Source organism: Alligator sinensis, unplaced genomic scaffold, assembly GCF_000455745.1.
Source record: "Alligator sinensis unplaced genomic scaffold, ASM45574v1 scaffold29_2, whole genome shotgun sequence".
Classification (NCBI taxonomy): Eukaryota; Metazoa; Chordata; order Crocodylia; family Alligatoridae; genus Alligator; species Alligator sinensis.
Window position 1 is genome coordinate 676,902 of NW_005842194.1, and position 13,027 is coordinate 689,928.

General features: G+C 40.4%; 1 protein-coding gene across 2 annotated transcripts in view; it reads right to left on the reverse strand.

Moving 5' to 3' along the window:
- TAX1BP1 (Tax1 binding protein 1) overlaps positions 1 to 13,027 on the reverse strand; it is an 83,871-nt gene that overhangs the window by 10,841 nt on the left and 60,003 nt on the right. For both annotated transcript variants that reach the window (XM_014521232.2, XM_014521233.2), the window contains 3 exons: positions 12,130 to 12,201; positions 4,767 to 4,941; positions 4,222 to 4,373 (listed from right to left, as the gene is read on the reverse strand). In XM_014521232.2, the coding sequence (XP_014376718.1) occupies positions 4,222 to 4,373; positions 4,767 to 4,941; positions 12,130 to 12,201 (399 nt within the window). The remainder of the gene's footprint in view (positions 1 to 4,221; positions 4,374 to 4,766; positions 4,942 to 12,129; positions 12,202 to 13,027) is intronic.

Below are 13,027 nucleotides of genomic sequence, written 5' to 3' on the forward strand. Positions count from 1 at the left end.
AGAGGTGCAGCTCAGCTGTGGGAGTAAAGAGGAAGTAAAAATGCATGGCTTACCATGACCTGAAAGAGTCAGTGCTGAGGTAGACTGCACTCAATGGGCACTACCATATATCTTATTCAGATACAATAGGCTGCAGTAATTGTAGGTTTCTATTACCTGGCAAGGGAAATACTCTGACCGAGGTAATGCAATTAAAATGGCACTGTGTAGTGGAGGGCTGCACTCTTGTCTGCTTGTAGACTGGACTCCCTATGAGAGCTTCATAGTTAGCTTCCTGCTGGCCAGCTTCCAGTGGGAGGATCTTTGCTACATGCCTACTTTACAGAAATGGGGGCCCCTCCCTAGCTTGCTCCATATGGCCAAAGACAAGCCAAACTCAGAGGCATCCGAATGCCATGCTTCCGGGCTTGGGCCTGCACGTAGGATGCCTGCCAAAGGATTTGGAAGCACCTGAACCCCCAGGCAGAGGTGGAAGATGTTTGCCGGTAGTAGAGCCAGATTTGGTTCTTGAATGACTCATGGATTTGGAAGAGATTTGGCTGACTTGACTTGGAACATGAAAAATTTTCCTTAAAAAAAAAAAAAAAACAAAAAAAACAAACAAACAAACAAAACCACTCACCCTAAAAACATAGGGAAAAAAACAAAAAAAACAAACAAAAAAAAAAAAAACAACACACCTTGTGGTAGGTTCCCATCAGCTTGTTTGCCCTATGTGGTCCATGTGTTTTATTGTCATGCTCAGTGTTGGCTGCATTTAATTAACTTCACAGTTGGTTTCCTTTGCTGAGCATATGCTACTTTTGGCACCAGTTTAATTATATGAAAATGTATTTAGTGAGATTTCCTTGTATGCGAGTATAAGACAAGGGGCTTTCCCCTGCTCCATGCCAATTTGGGGGAAAAGAAATTCATCTTGTATACAGTAATTAAAGACTGTATCATAATGCACATGCAACAAGTAGGCTGAACAAGTTTCTCACACAGCCTCAAATGTGATATTTTTTAACTTGTGAAGACCTGACTTTGCGATCTTAGTAATCTGCTAATGTTGTGTGTGATGTATAAAAGGAACACGTATATACTAGGGGTGCACCAATAAACATTTTGGGGGCAGATACCAATAGCCAATTTTTAAGGAGGCATATCGGCCAATACCAATCAGATTTCCAATGCGGCTGCGTGCAGATGGTAAGTCTGTTGTGGTAAAAGGGGAGGGGGGAGGAGATCAAGGTCCCTGCAGTGAGGGAGAGTGGGACTGGGGTAAGTGCTGCCCAGCCAGAGCAGGGTGAGCATGGGACGGAGCCGCGGCTCGTCTGGGGGTTGCCGGGGGTGGGGAGGGGAAGAGAGGGGGAATGGATCTGTGCTGGGCAGGCTGCAGCACTGCACTCAGGGTGGGCGGCAGTGGCACCGGGAAGGGGGCTTCAGGGGGGGGTTACACCACCCCAAATTTCGCCGTAGCCCCCTCCCAGCACTGCCGCTACCTGCCCCGAGAACAGCACAGGACAGCCCCCGACCCCAGCTGCAGCCCACCCAGATCCAGAGGCACACGCCCCCTCCCTCCGCAGCATGCACTCCCGGACGAGCGGCAGGAGCAGTGGCAATAGCTGCTGGATAAGCCACCGAATAAGCGGCAGGAGCTGCTTCCCACCCCCTCCCCACGCCACCTGGACAAGCCAGGGCTCTGTCCTAAATCCACCATGACCCAGCTGGGCAGCACCTACCCCAGCCCCACTCCCTCTCTCACTGTGGGGGGCATTGATCAGGCCTTGCAAGACCCTTCCACCACAACAGACTTACTAGCTGCATGCTGCCAGGCTCTGCTCCTCATTGCCTGCATGCTGTACTGCGGCTGCACGCACAGGCATTTATCAGCAAAATTATCAGCTATATCAGGCCAATTTCTGATATAGTCAATTTTCTTTATATCAGTGCCTATCCGATATCGGACTGATCTATTGGTGTACCTCTCTAGTATATACACCTTGAATTTTAAAAAAAACCTTACTGGAGTCACATTTGCAGGATGTGTGGTATTTCAATTATTTTGGTCACTTATTCCACCTCTTCTAGGGGTGGAAGGGTAAATATTAACTTTGAACTCATGTCACAAAAATCTGTTATCTTTGACCATGAACTTAGATCCTATACTTGTCTATAAGTCTATGCATACCTTACCTGGAGTATTGCCAAAATGGACATTCATCATTTAATATTAAAGTACTTCAATCCCTTCCTAACCTTTTTGCTTTCTTCTCTCAAGGAGTTTTGTAGTAGGATTGGAGGACCCAGACAGAAGTTCATAACGTGGTGGTGTGACTTCTTGCAATCAAACAAAATTCCATAATACCCACTCTCTTCTACTATCTTTACAAAATGAAACCTACAATTTGCCTTGGGGGGGGTTTCAAATCATCTTATGGGATTGCATCATACTGTTTCCTGGGCTTTTTTTTTTTTTTTTTTTTTTTTTTGGACTATAAATTGAATGAATGAATGAGTAGATGGATGAATCCTCCTGTCTGCAGCTCAAGTTGTGGCAAAGAGGGTTTTATGCTACCCCACTACCTATGTGGAAATCTTCCCATGTCATTGAACCTTGTTAAATCTTATATTAGTACTGTTTCATTTATTTCTTAAAGTCTCCCCGGAAAGTTTTGCAACGTATTTCTATATAGAGAGAATTATCTCTCTCTCTCACACACACACACACACGCTCCCCCTTCTTTTGTTTGAAAACTAGTTATTCTTACTTGACTTCCACAGAACATTAAGATAATTTCTTATTATATATTAAAACAGTATGTGTTATGAAGACAAGAACTACCTTCTTGAAACAGAACTCCGCTTACCAAAACCTGGTTCCTATGAGACTATTAGGTTCCTTCCATCTCATTACAAAATCTAAGCTGTGTCAGCAAACGAGCACAAGACTCTAGCACTGTTTCTCTTGGGTTTGCAAAAGGGGAAAGCACATAGATCAGAAAGAACACTCTGCTAATTAAACTGCAGCAGATGACTAAAGTGGTGAAGAGCTTGTCATGTGTAATGTCCGTGCCAAGAATGATCAGATTAAATATGCAAAATGTGAAGTAAAGGTGGGCAACAGCACCAAGCTCATATTCCAGACCTTAAATAGGTTGCAAAAGTTCTGACAGTTTCCCTAATTATTCACAGTAATGGACATAGGGGGCAAAAGGCAGGAGGAAGAAATACATTTTTCTCCATTATAGGTGCTGAGCACTAGGGCTAAAATCATGCCTGTCTGAACACTGATCAGTTTCTGCAAAGGTTAATAGCAATTAAATGTGGCAAACTAGACTAAATGAGAAACAGGTCATGATACCGCTGTACTTGCAAAGAGCACAATACTTTGGAAAAAAAAAAAGTATTTCTTGTTAAATATTACTTGAAATAGCAAGAGTATCTAAAATACGAAAACAGTAAGATTGTTCAAATGAAATCACGCGGTATGGCTTTCTGCATGCACCAATTCATTAATACTATTTTTCTTTTTACACAAAAAAATCTGAGCTTAAAAAAAAACATTTAAAAAAAATCAGCAAACATTCTTAGAATATATAAAGAGATATGAAATGCTACGAAAGGAACTTAGCCAGCAATACTACTTTTATCCTGTTTAAGAGAACATACAAATGGCTCTACGTAATTTTTAATAGCTTAAACTGTCTCAAAACATTTAAGTATTTCTTTAGATCTCTCTTTTGGAAAGCTGCCTCCATAAATGTATGTTACACTTAACTTTAAAATTTTATTAAAAACGACTTGTATCAAAATCCATCAAGCTTTTGTCTTCAATTTAAATGAATTTTTCACATACTAGTGAAACTTTTTTTTTAAAACGCTGCATATGCAGACAACTTTGTGCAATGTTTACCCACACAAGTGTAGCTATAGGCTGAAACATCAATTAGTCTCTCTTTATATAGTAAAAGCATTAACAAACTGATGCCATATAACATTAAGTAATAACATTCAAGAGGTTGCTCTGAATTGGGAAGTATATTTTATCACTTGCTGTACTTTTTTTCTCTTCCCTAATGAGCACTCATTTTTTCAATTACAAAAAGTTTCATATTTTAGAAATACTTAAGTGCTTTCGAATTTTTAGCAGACGGTTATATCTAAGCTTTTCTGTTCTTGGTTATTCACTAGTAAGGGTAGCTAGTGGTAAATAAAAGAATGCAAAAGATAACGTACATTGCTATCCTCAGGGTCTTCCAAACCATCAGGACGACTAAGGTTGCGAGAAGGCTGACTACAGACTACGTTATTTTCCAGTTCCCAAGAGGAAGATGTTCTTACAGGTGGCCTTTGGATTTCATCAGGGTAAAAAGCACCATCTGCTCCAACTGAAATAGAAACCAGAAGAACAAAACTCTGAATGTATTTATAAGCATTCTGTTCAATATACTTAGAACAGCTATTCAATTTAAATCAAAACTTTAAAATATTTTTAGTTTTGATTTAGTGAAAACAGGAGATCATGACCAAAAAATAAAACATAAGAACCAGAATCTACAACTAGAACAAACACTGATATGAATGTACAATTTTCCACACACCATTTTTGAAAGTCTACCTCAAAGTGATTTGAGCCTATTACAGCCTATTTGTTAATCCAACTGTATCTTATAAACATTGTATAGGTTAACAACTGTCTAATCTTCTCTCTAATTTAAGAAATTGGCATATTTCTTTTGAAACTGTAAACAAAAAGGGGAGGAAAATACATTTGTTCTGACCTCTTGTTTCCTGGGTTACATAGGGATTTCCATACTGCAGTACTGGTAGTCTACTTGGGACTGCAGGAAGAGATCCACTCTCCTCTGAATATGGGTTGCGAAAATGCAACATCTGCTGAGAAATCTGTCCTTCTGTGATCCTTCCAGCCTGATTATCTGGTCTCCTTCCAAGTTCCTAAAATAATAAATTTAATTATGCAATCAATCTATAGAGCCATATCAAATGTTCTAAATCTATTAGAAATAAATATTAAGCTGTATTAGAAACATAATCTCTCTCTAAAAATATTTCAAGTACTATCTATGTTCTGATCCTCTTTACATCACTTGACTAGGCTGACATAACTGGGAAAAACTCCTGTTTATCAAAAAAATTCCTATTCATCTCTTATTTGTCTCACAGAGGAACACACCTTCAAAGAAAATGCAGAAATCATTTTTAGGCTTGATGTAATACATTCTGCATGCAACACAAGTAAGCAAAAAGTTTTACAAAATATATAATGAGCTGTATTCTTTGCCTGTGCATGAATACCTTGGTTGACTTGAATGGACCTACCCTGATTTCACCCAGCTGAGGTTTAATCCCACTGGGATGAAAAGCTCTCACTTCCATTAAGAGATGGAATAATTTAAGGTGCATGAGCCTTTACTCAACTCATTCCATGCAAAAGAGGAAAGAAAACAGTTCAAACAAAATGGTCCCTGGAAGACGTTATACTTAAGACATGATTGACCAGGAAATCGCATCTTAAGTAGTAACCTGACCACCCATTCATTCAATTAATGACAAGATAAAACAGGGAATATGCCACAAAGTTATTACACAAAAAATGTGTAATAACTTTGTGGCTGGTACCCATCGTGCCAACTTTCTGGCTGGTTCCTGATGAACGTGTGGCCAGCCCCAAGGGCTCAGATGTGCTTCCTGCTAAAAGTCCAATAAGCTGGCTGGGCTTCCAGCTGCAGGAGCACAGAGCCAAGGGTTCCAAGCACTCTCACAGCTGGAAGTCCCAATCAGATGACCCTGACCCATGCTCCTAGCTGTAGGAGTGCATCTGAGCCAAGGGCATGGGGACACCATGGGATCTAATCCCACATCCTACAACTACATATGCCATGTAGGAGGCATGATTTTTGGGACTGCAGTTCAGATCCCACCATGCCTTTAACTGAATGTCTACCGGAGGCCAAAGAGTAAGAGTTGCATTTTGCCTTTGCAACAAAGCTAATCCTACTGAATATACACTTCCATATTTATAAATGAAATAATATACTACAGTAATCACTTACAGGTGTGCCAGATGAAGCTATTTAAAAGAGGAAGAGAAAGAATAACTAATCTGTTTTAAAAAGCAGGTAAAAATGCCCTACCCAAATAGGTAGCCCATAATTAAACAGAGATTTTCTTTTCTTTAGTCTCATCCTCTTTAAAGGCAAAGTTCTTTTGAGAATTATTTACTGAAATATTATACTCCAAATAAATCAGATTAACACCACAAAATTGTTCCTCAGTTGTTATCCCAATGACTAATGATCTAATAATGTTGACACTTCCAGCTGTTATTAGTATTAATGTTTGTAATGTAGCACCTAAAAGCCAAGATCCTCATGTGCTAGGTCCTGTTAAATCTAAAAAAACCCAAAAAAAAAACAACCACCAGACAGATAGCAAGACATCATTACAAACAATGACATATTATTGATCAGCATAGTAAACATACAAACAACCTAACCACTGTTAAACTTTTAGTAGATAATATGAGAAAAAGAGAATAAGTTAGTTTGCAGATGATTACAGGAAGATCATCCAAACTGTACGGGACATGGAAGAAAGCATAAAATGCTCTTTTGGATATGTAAAAAGCAAGCATTTAAAAGTCTAGATCACAGGCTGAGCTGAGGGAGAAGCTGGCATCAACTGTGAATGAGATATTATGTACAATGGGGAAAGGCTGGGGGGAAAAAAAAAATAAAAAAAAAAGATCAAGACAAGTCACTTATGTTAGATAAAGTAAAGTAGAGTAGAGTAGTGAGAGTCAGCAGAGGAATGCAAAAAGAAAAGAGCAACATGATCAAAGCGACAGGTTAGGCAGCTGATCTTTTCAGCAACATTTTGGGAAGACAGAAGTGAGGTAAGATTGCATGTACTATGGCCAGAAAAAGGAGACTGAAGTTAACAAGATAAAAAATGAGTAATTACACAAGCATTTTACTTGCATGAACAGACAAGAAAAGATACATTTTAGAGAAAACACACAGAAAGAATATGCAAGACTCAGACGTGGCCTGGTTGCATAGACCTAAAAAGAGGGATGAGTTTCATAGTAGCTAGGGTCAGGAGGGACCTAAACATCATCTAGCCTGACGCCCTGCCACAGGCAGGAATGAATGCTGGGTTCACAAGACCCCAGACAGGAGATCGTCCAACCTCCTCTTGAATATGCCCAAGGTAGGGGCGAGGACCACTTCCCTGGGAAGTTGGTTCCAGATTTTGGCCACCCTAACTGTAAAATATTGCCTTCTGATCTCCAACCTAAACCTATTCTCCATCAGCTTATGACCATTGTTCCTCGTCACCCCAGGTGGTGCTGAGGAGAAAAGAGCTCTGCCTATTTGCTGTTGATCCCCCCTGATGAGCTTGTAGACAGCCACCAGGTCCCCCCACAGCCTCCTCTTGCTGAGGCTGAACAGGTTCAGGTCCTTCAGTCTCTCCTCGTAGGGCCTGTCCTGCTGCCCTCTCACCAAGCGGGTGGCCCTCCTCTGAACCCTCTCCAGGCTGGCCACATCCCTTTTGAAGTGCGGCACCCAGTACTGGATGCAGTACTCCAACTGCGGCCTGACCAAAAAGTCACATAGAGGGGGAGTATCACCTCTCTGGACCGGCTTGAGATGCACCTTTGGGTGAAGATGATAATCCTAGTCACCCTCCTCCCCACCCTTCCATAAATAGACAGGAAAGAAATTTTGACCCCTGCAGTCCAGGAAAGCTTTGTGAATACAATGGTAAAATCATTATTCTTTCACTACTGTAAATCAGTGCACTGATAGAGTTTAAACGCTGAGCTTTTCCATAATTTTAAAAATTAGTCCAATTTTCTTTATAACCACCTTATAAAACCTGAAATTAAAACATTTCCTTCCAAAATTTCTCATCTTGAATGGGGGGAAAAAATATATATATACTGGTTTGTAGGGGTGTGCAAAATGGACCATATTCAATTCAGATTCAGCCCGAACTGAAAATAGTGATTCAATTCGTTGATTCAGATCACTGTCCCGATTTGATTCGGCCGAATCTGAAGATTCGATACCGATTTAGAGAATCGGCAATTAGGCCATAGACACAGCTTTAAATGTTTTCTTTTTTTTTTTTTTTTTTTTTTTACTCATACCTTGAGGCACCAGGCCTGGCTCATGAATGCTGCAATGGTAGGGTGCATGGAGTGTTCCAAAGGAGCATGGGGGGCCCCCCTGCGTACTCGTGGCAGCCAACGCAGAAGTGGACCAGAGGTACTTCTGGTCCACTTCCGGGTCTGCCGCCAAGAGCACTGAGGGGGCCTCACCTCCCCCCACCCCAGCGATTGGCCACGGGGAGAACCCTGGGTGCCCCAGCCAGACCCAGGAGGCACCAGTCGCTGAGTCGGGGGGGGGTCCCCCACATGCTCCCTGGCGGCCTCAGAAGTGCTTCTAGTCCACTTCCAGGTCTGCTGCTGAGTGCATGTGCTCCTGTGGGACACTATCTGCCCCACCATCTCAGCATTTACAAGCAGCCTAGTACCTTGAGGTGTGTAGAAAAAACATTTTAAAGCTGTCTATGTCCAAATCATGGAATCTTTCCAAATCTCTCCAATTTGATTCAGAGAGATTAAAGGGTCTCCTGATTCAATTTGGATTTGGAGATTCAGCCACCCAATCGGGTTGAACCTCTGCCGAATCAGCGACCGAAGCTTCCTACAGCCCTACTGATTTGTTATTTATCAGGATGTTCACTTGTGCCAGGTTGCTATCCTTAATGCTTTAAAAATGTATTTAAAAAATGTGTTTTATACACTTATCTTGAGGGCAGTGGCATATATAAAAATTACTTGATGCACAAGTCCATTAGCAGTTGTTAAACACAACAGTTAAGGGTATAGCTTCAAGCTCAGGACATACCAAAGCCCCTGACTGCTGGCAGCTAGGAGGTCATGACAGGAAATGGACTGTTCTACATATGTCCTATTTCTAATACTTTTCCTCTGTAGAGATAGTACAGTGGGCTAGATAGATCTTTGATCTAACCCAATATAGCAGTTATTACAATTTGCACAAGTATATGCACAACTCAGCAATGAGAACAGTAATGGATTATGTAGCATACTTCTGTCGACATGCTACCAGTACCATCAGGGACACTCTCCCCCCAACTAAGACGACAGAAGGCAACTCTAGGTCTTGTCAGTGTGCCCAACAAAGCCAGGAGTACCTGCTTCATGAAGTCTTGGAGTAACCAGTACATACACGACTGAAGTCAAGGACCTCATTCAGACAGGAGATGCAGGTACCATTGCAACAGTGCAGAAGTGGGAGCAGCAGTCTATGAGCACTTAAACACCACTACAAGAAGTGAGATGAGACTGATTTTCATTTCAAATGCTTCATAAGTAACCCTATCTACCCGGGTATGAGCTCCCCTGCAACTTATGGACTCAACTAAACAGGATTTACTCTGGAGCTGGATGCTTTAATGCCACACTATAAGATCAGTTTAAAGGACAGTCCAATATGCGAGTGTGGTGATGCACCCACAGACTGCTGACCACCTCCTCACATATGCAGCAAATCTGTGCACCCAGGATGAGGATTTGGCAAGTGCCAACAATAAAGCAGCTGTGTGGCTCCGCCATACTAATGATGTATAGAGAGGGAAATGAAGTATATGAGAAGAAACTGAGTTACATTTGCATTGTGTTCCACTAGTGGGTCAGGTAGAAGATGGTGTATACATCAAGATTCATCAGACATAGGCTATATACAACAAACTGGATGGCAAATTTTAAAGAGTAATTCATAAAGTGATTTTAAAAAGAGTATAGTCTTTAAAAGCATAAAGATAGTGTTAAAATTTTCTTTGGAGTTCTTGCTTAATATTCACTAAAGGCATTAAAATACTAAATAAATATATAAATCAACTTCTTTTCTAGGCAGCTTCTTACGGGCAGCTCCTTTGAATCTATGGCCTGAAGCCTAGCTTCTTATGGTGGAATGCCATAAGAGCATGAACATCTGGCTGCTAACTAACTCCAAAGGTAATGCAAACTCAACCAAGTGGCAGCCCACTTCAGGGACCTGCAGTCTTTGCCCACAACTTGCCCTCAAAACAGAGAAGAGAGTGCACTGAAGGAGGGAAAAGGAGAGAAATCCCAGCCTACCACCTATTCTACCCTGAAGAAAAGACTTGTAACTTCTGCAGAAGGATCTGTGGCTGAAGGACTGGACTCTTAAGTCTCTTCAAGATCTACCAACAAGCAGTGGTAGAGATCATCCTCAAAATCGAGGGACTGCTAAATGACTACTTTTCAAGGGAAAAATTGACTTTGCAATGGAAGGTAATACAGGGCCCACTAACTTTGAGTTAAATTGCATATAACAAAATGCAAGGATTACTGGAATAATGAAGTACTCCAAAAATTTAATGAAACTGCAAAGTTTCTGTTTTGAAATGTGTACTGCGTGTGTTTGTAAACCCTTAATCATTGTTCCTGGTAGCTTTTATTAGTAGCTCAGTATGCAAACAGTTCAGTGGCTAAAAGCCTGAGAACCAGTGTCCCATATTCTTACAGATTTCTTCTGCAATATGAATTTTTCTGTACTGAAAATATGGCAGTATATACTACTTTAATTCCAGCGTCACCCAAGATTAAAAATGGAATGCAGATCAAAGTCTTTTTAAAGGTGCTATAAAACAGTCTTTGCCATAAACTGGACAGTTAGGATAGGGAGCAATTTTAAAAAAAAAAAAGGAAAAAAAATCAAAGGCTATATAAGTATGTAAATAAAATAGAAACTAAGTAATTTTATAGGTTTGAAGAGATTGCAAATGAACATTTTTAGCATGCTATGTTTAGTGACATTTATAAACAAACACTGATAATGGAGTATAAATTGAAAAGTTGTTTACTGTACTGTACTTAACCTTTTAAATCATGGTTCCAGTCTAGCAGAACACTTTGATACTTCCATAGAATCGTGTCTAGCAAATTTATAGATATTTACATTACAAGCTTTTATAAGCTTCATACAATATTATTACAGTTGCACTTCTCCTTATGTATGCTGTTTAAATGATACCCTCCAGCTAAACAGTTTTACAAAATCCTGACTTTTACTTAAGCTTTCCTATGAATCAGAAAAATACGGTACAGATGCATTTAAAAAAGAATTCCATCCAAGCGTTCTGTTATTCCTTTGTTATGGAAAATGCAATACATAATAGTTAAACTCTGATATTTCAGAGCCTACAAACCTCAAAAGCACTTAGGCTGACCTTTTTTTTTTTTTTTTTTTTTTTTAAAATCAGTCAATAATTTATTTTTATTTGCCAACTACTTTAGTATATACTGAAACTACTGTGGATGTGGCTAGGTTGAATACATGCTCTCTTCAGGACTGTTCATACAACACACTATTCCTTTTTTTTTTTAAAAAGATGTTTACACTCGCTTTTCACAAAGCCGTGCAATCTCCATGAATAAAACACTGTAATGCATGAAAAAAAATACATACACGAAAAGCTTTCAGGTAGCAGCCAAGAAAATGCAACAGAACATAATCTTTAATATTTTGGCAGAGCTCTCTTTAATCAGACAAGTTCTGAATTCGATTAGAAATCTAACTCTCTCAAATATCAATTAATTTTCAAGCACTTATTTGAAAATCTGTTACAGTTTTGTGCATCTTAATTCCCTCATGGATGAGGAACTGTCTACTGTTTTAGCTGCAATTAAGTAATCTTTGTTACATCTGTAAGTCTGTTTTCTACTTGGCTATTTGTAGTAATTGGGGAAAGCCATAAGGATGTGACAGAATGCGTCTATCTTTACCTAAATATAACAAAATAGGACAAAACCAGGAACAGTTTAAACAAATATTTATGGATATAATTAATTATGAAACTATACCTGAATGCCTCACTATTCTTTTGAGATATCAAACTAGAATTCTCCATATATTGCAAAAAAAAAAGTCCACTTATTTTTGGTGAATTTTAAAAATTACTTTTACACATTTCATGGAATCCCCACATAAACAAACTCGTCTTTTTAAAGCAAATTAATATAACCACTAATCCACTGGATGTAACACATGATTCCCACAGTACCTTCTCACTAGCGAGGACTTCCAAATGCGATGCCAGCTCCTTTATTTCTCTTTCTTGTTCTGCCAATTGAGCCTACACGTAAAAAATTTGAACCACTCAATTACTGGATGCAATTTCCCCAGCTATTACTCTACATGTATACACCCACACCACTTAGTAATTTTAAGCCATATTTGTATCAGAATTTTTTTTTATTCACACAGTAACATTTAACTACTAGACTACAAATACTTAAAAAAATAGCAATATTTTGCTACATCTCTTTAATATGTTCATTTGGCTGCATTAAGTTTAAGTCAATGACAGCGGACCAAAGACTTATTTTTGTCCCTCAGACACAGGACTAGGGAAAATGCAGCATTCAGGAAAACAGTGGGAAAAGCAGTGCACTGAAGATAATGGCAGGAAGCACATCACTCCCTGGAAGAAGTTTAGAAGTCTTATCCTTCAATGTGCCATATGTACTCAAATACAAGATGAGGTCCCCACACCCCCAATCACCATGGGGGGGGGGGGGGGGGGGGGGGGGGGGGGGGGAAGGCTCCTCTTTTGAGGCAATTCAAGGGGTAGGTGGTGGTTCAGCTCTGGCTTTGGGTCGTGGCTCAGGATCAACGCTAGAGCCATGCCACTGCCAGCTCTGAACCAGGGTGGCTCATGTGGTAGGGGAGGAGATGAGTGGCAGTGGGGGTGTGGGGGAGAGGGTAGTGCTGGGGAGGCCACACAGTCTGCCCTCCTCCCCCCACTGCTTACCTTCGGCTCCAGCCCCAACCCAGACACTCCCAGAGGTGCTGTAACTGCTTATCCCTACCTGAGCAAGGCTTATCCCTAGCCAAGGCCACCATCTCTGCTGACTGCCCCAGAGGTAGACATGCCACTCAAAAGGTAAGCAGTGTAGGGA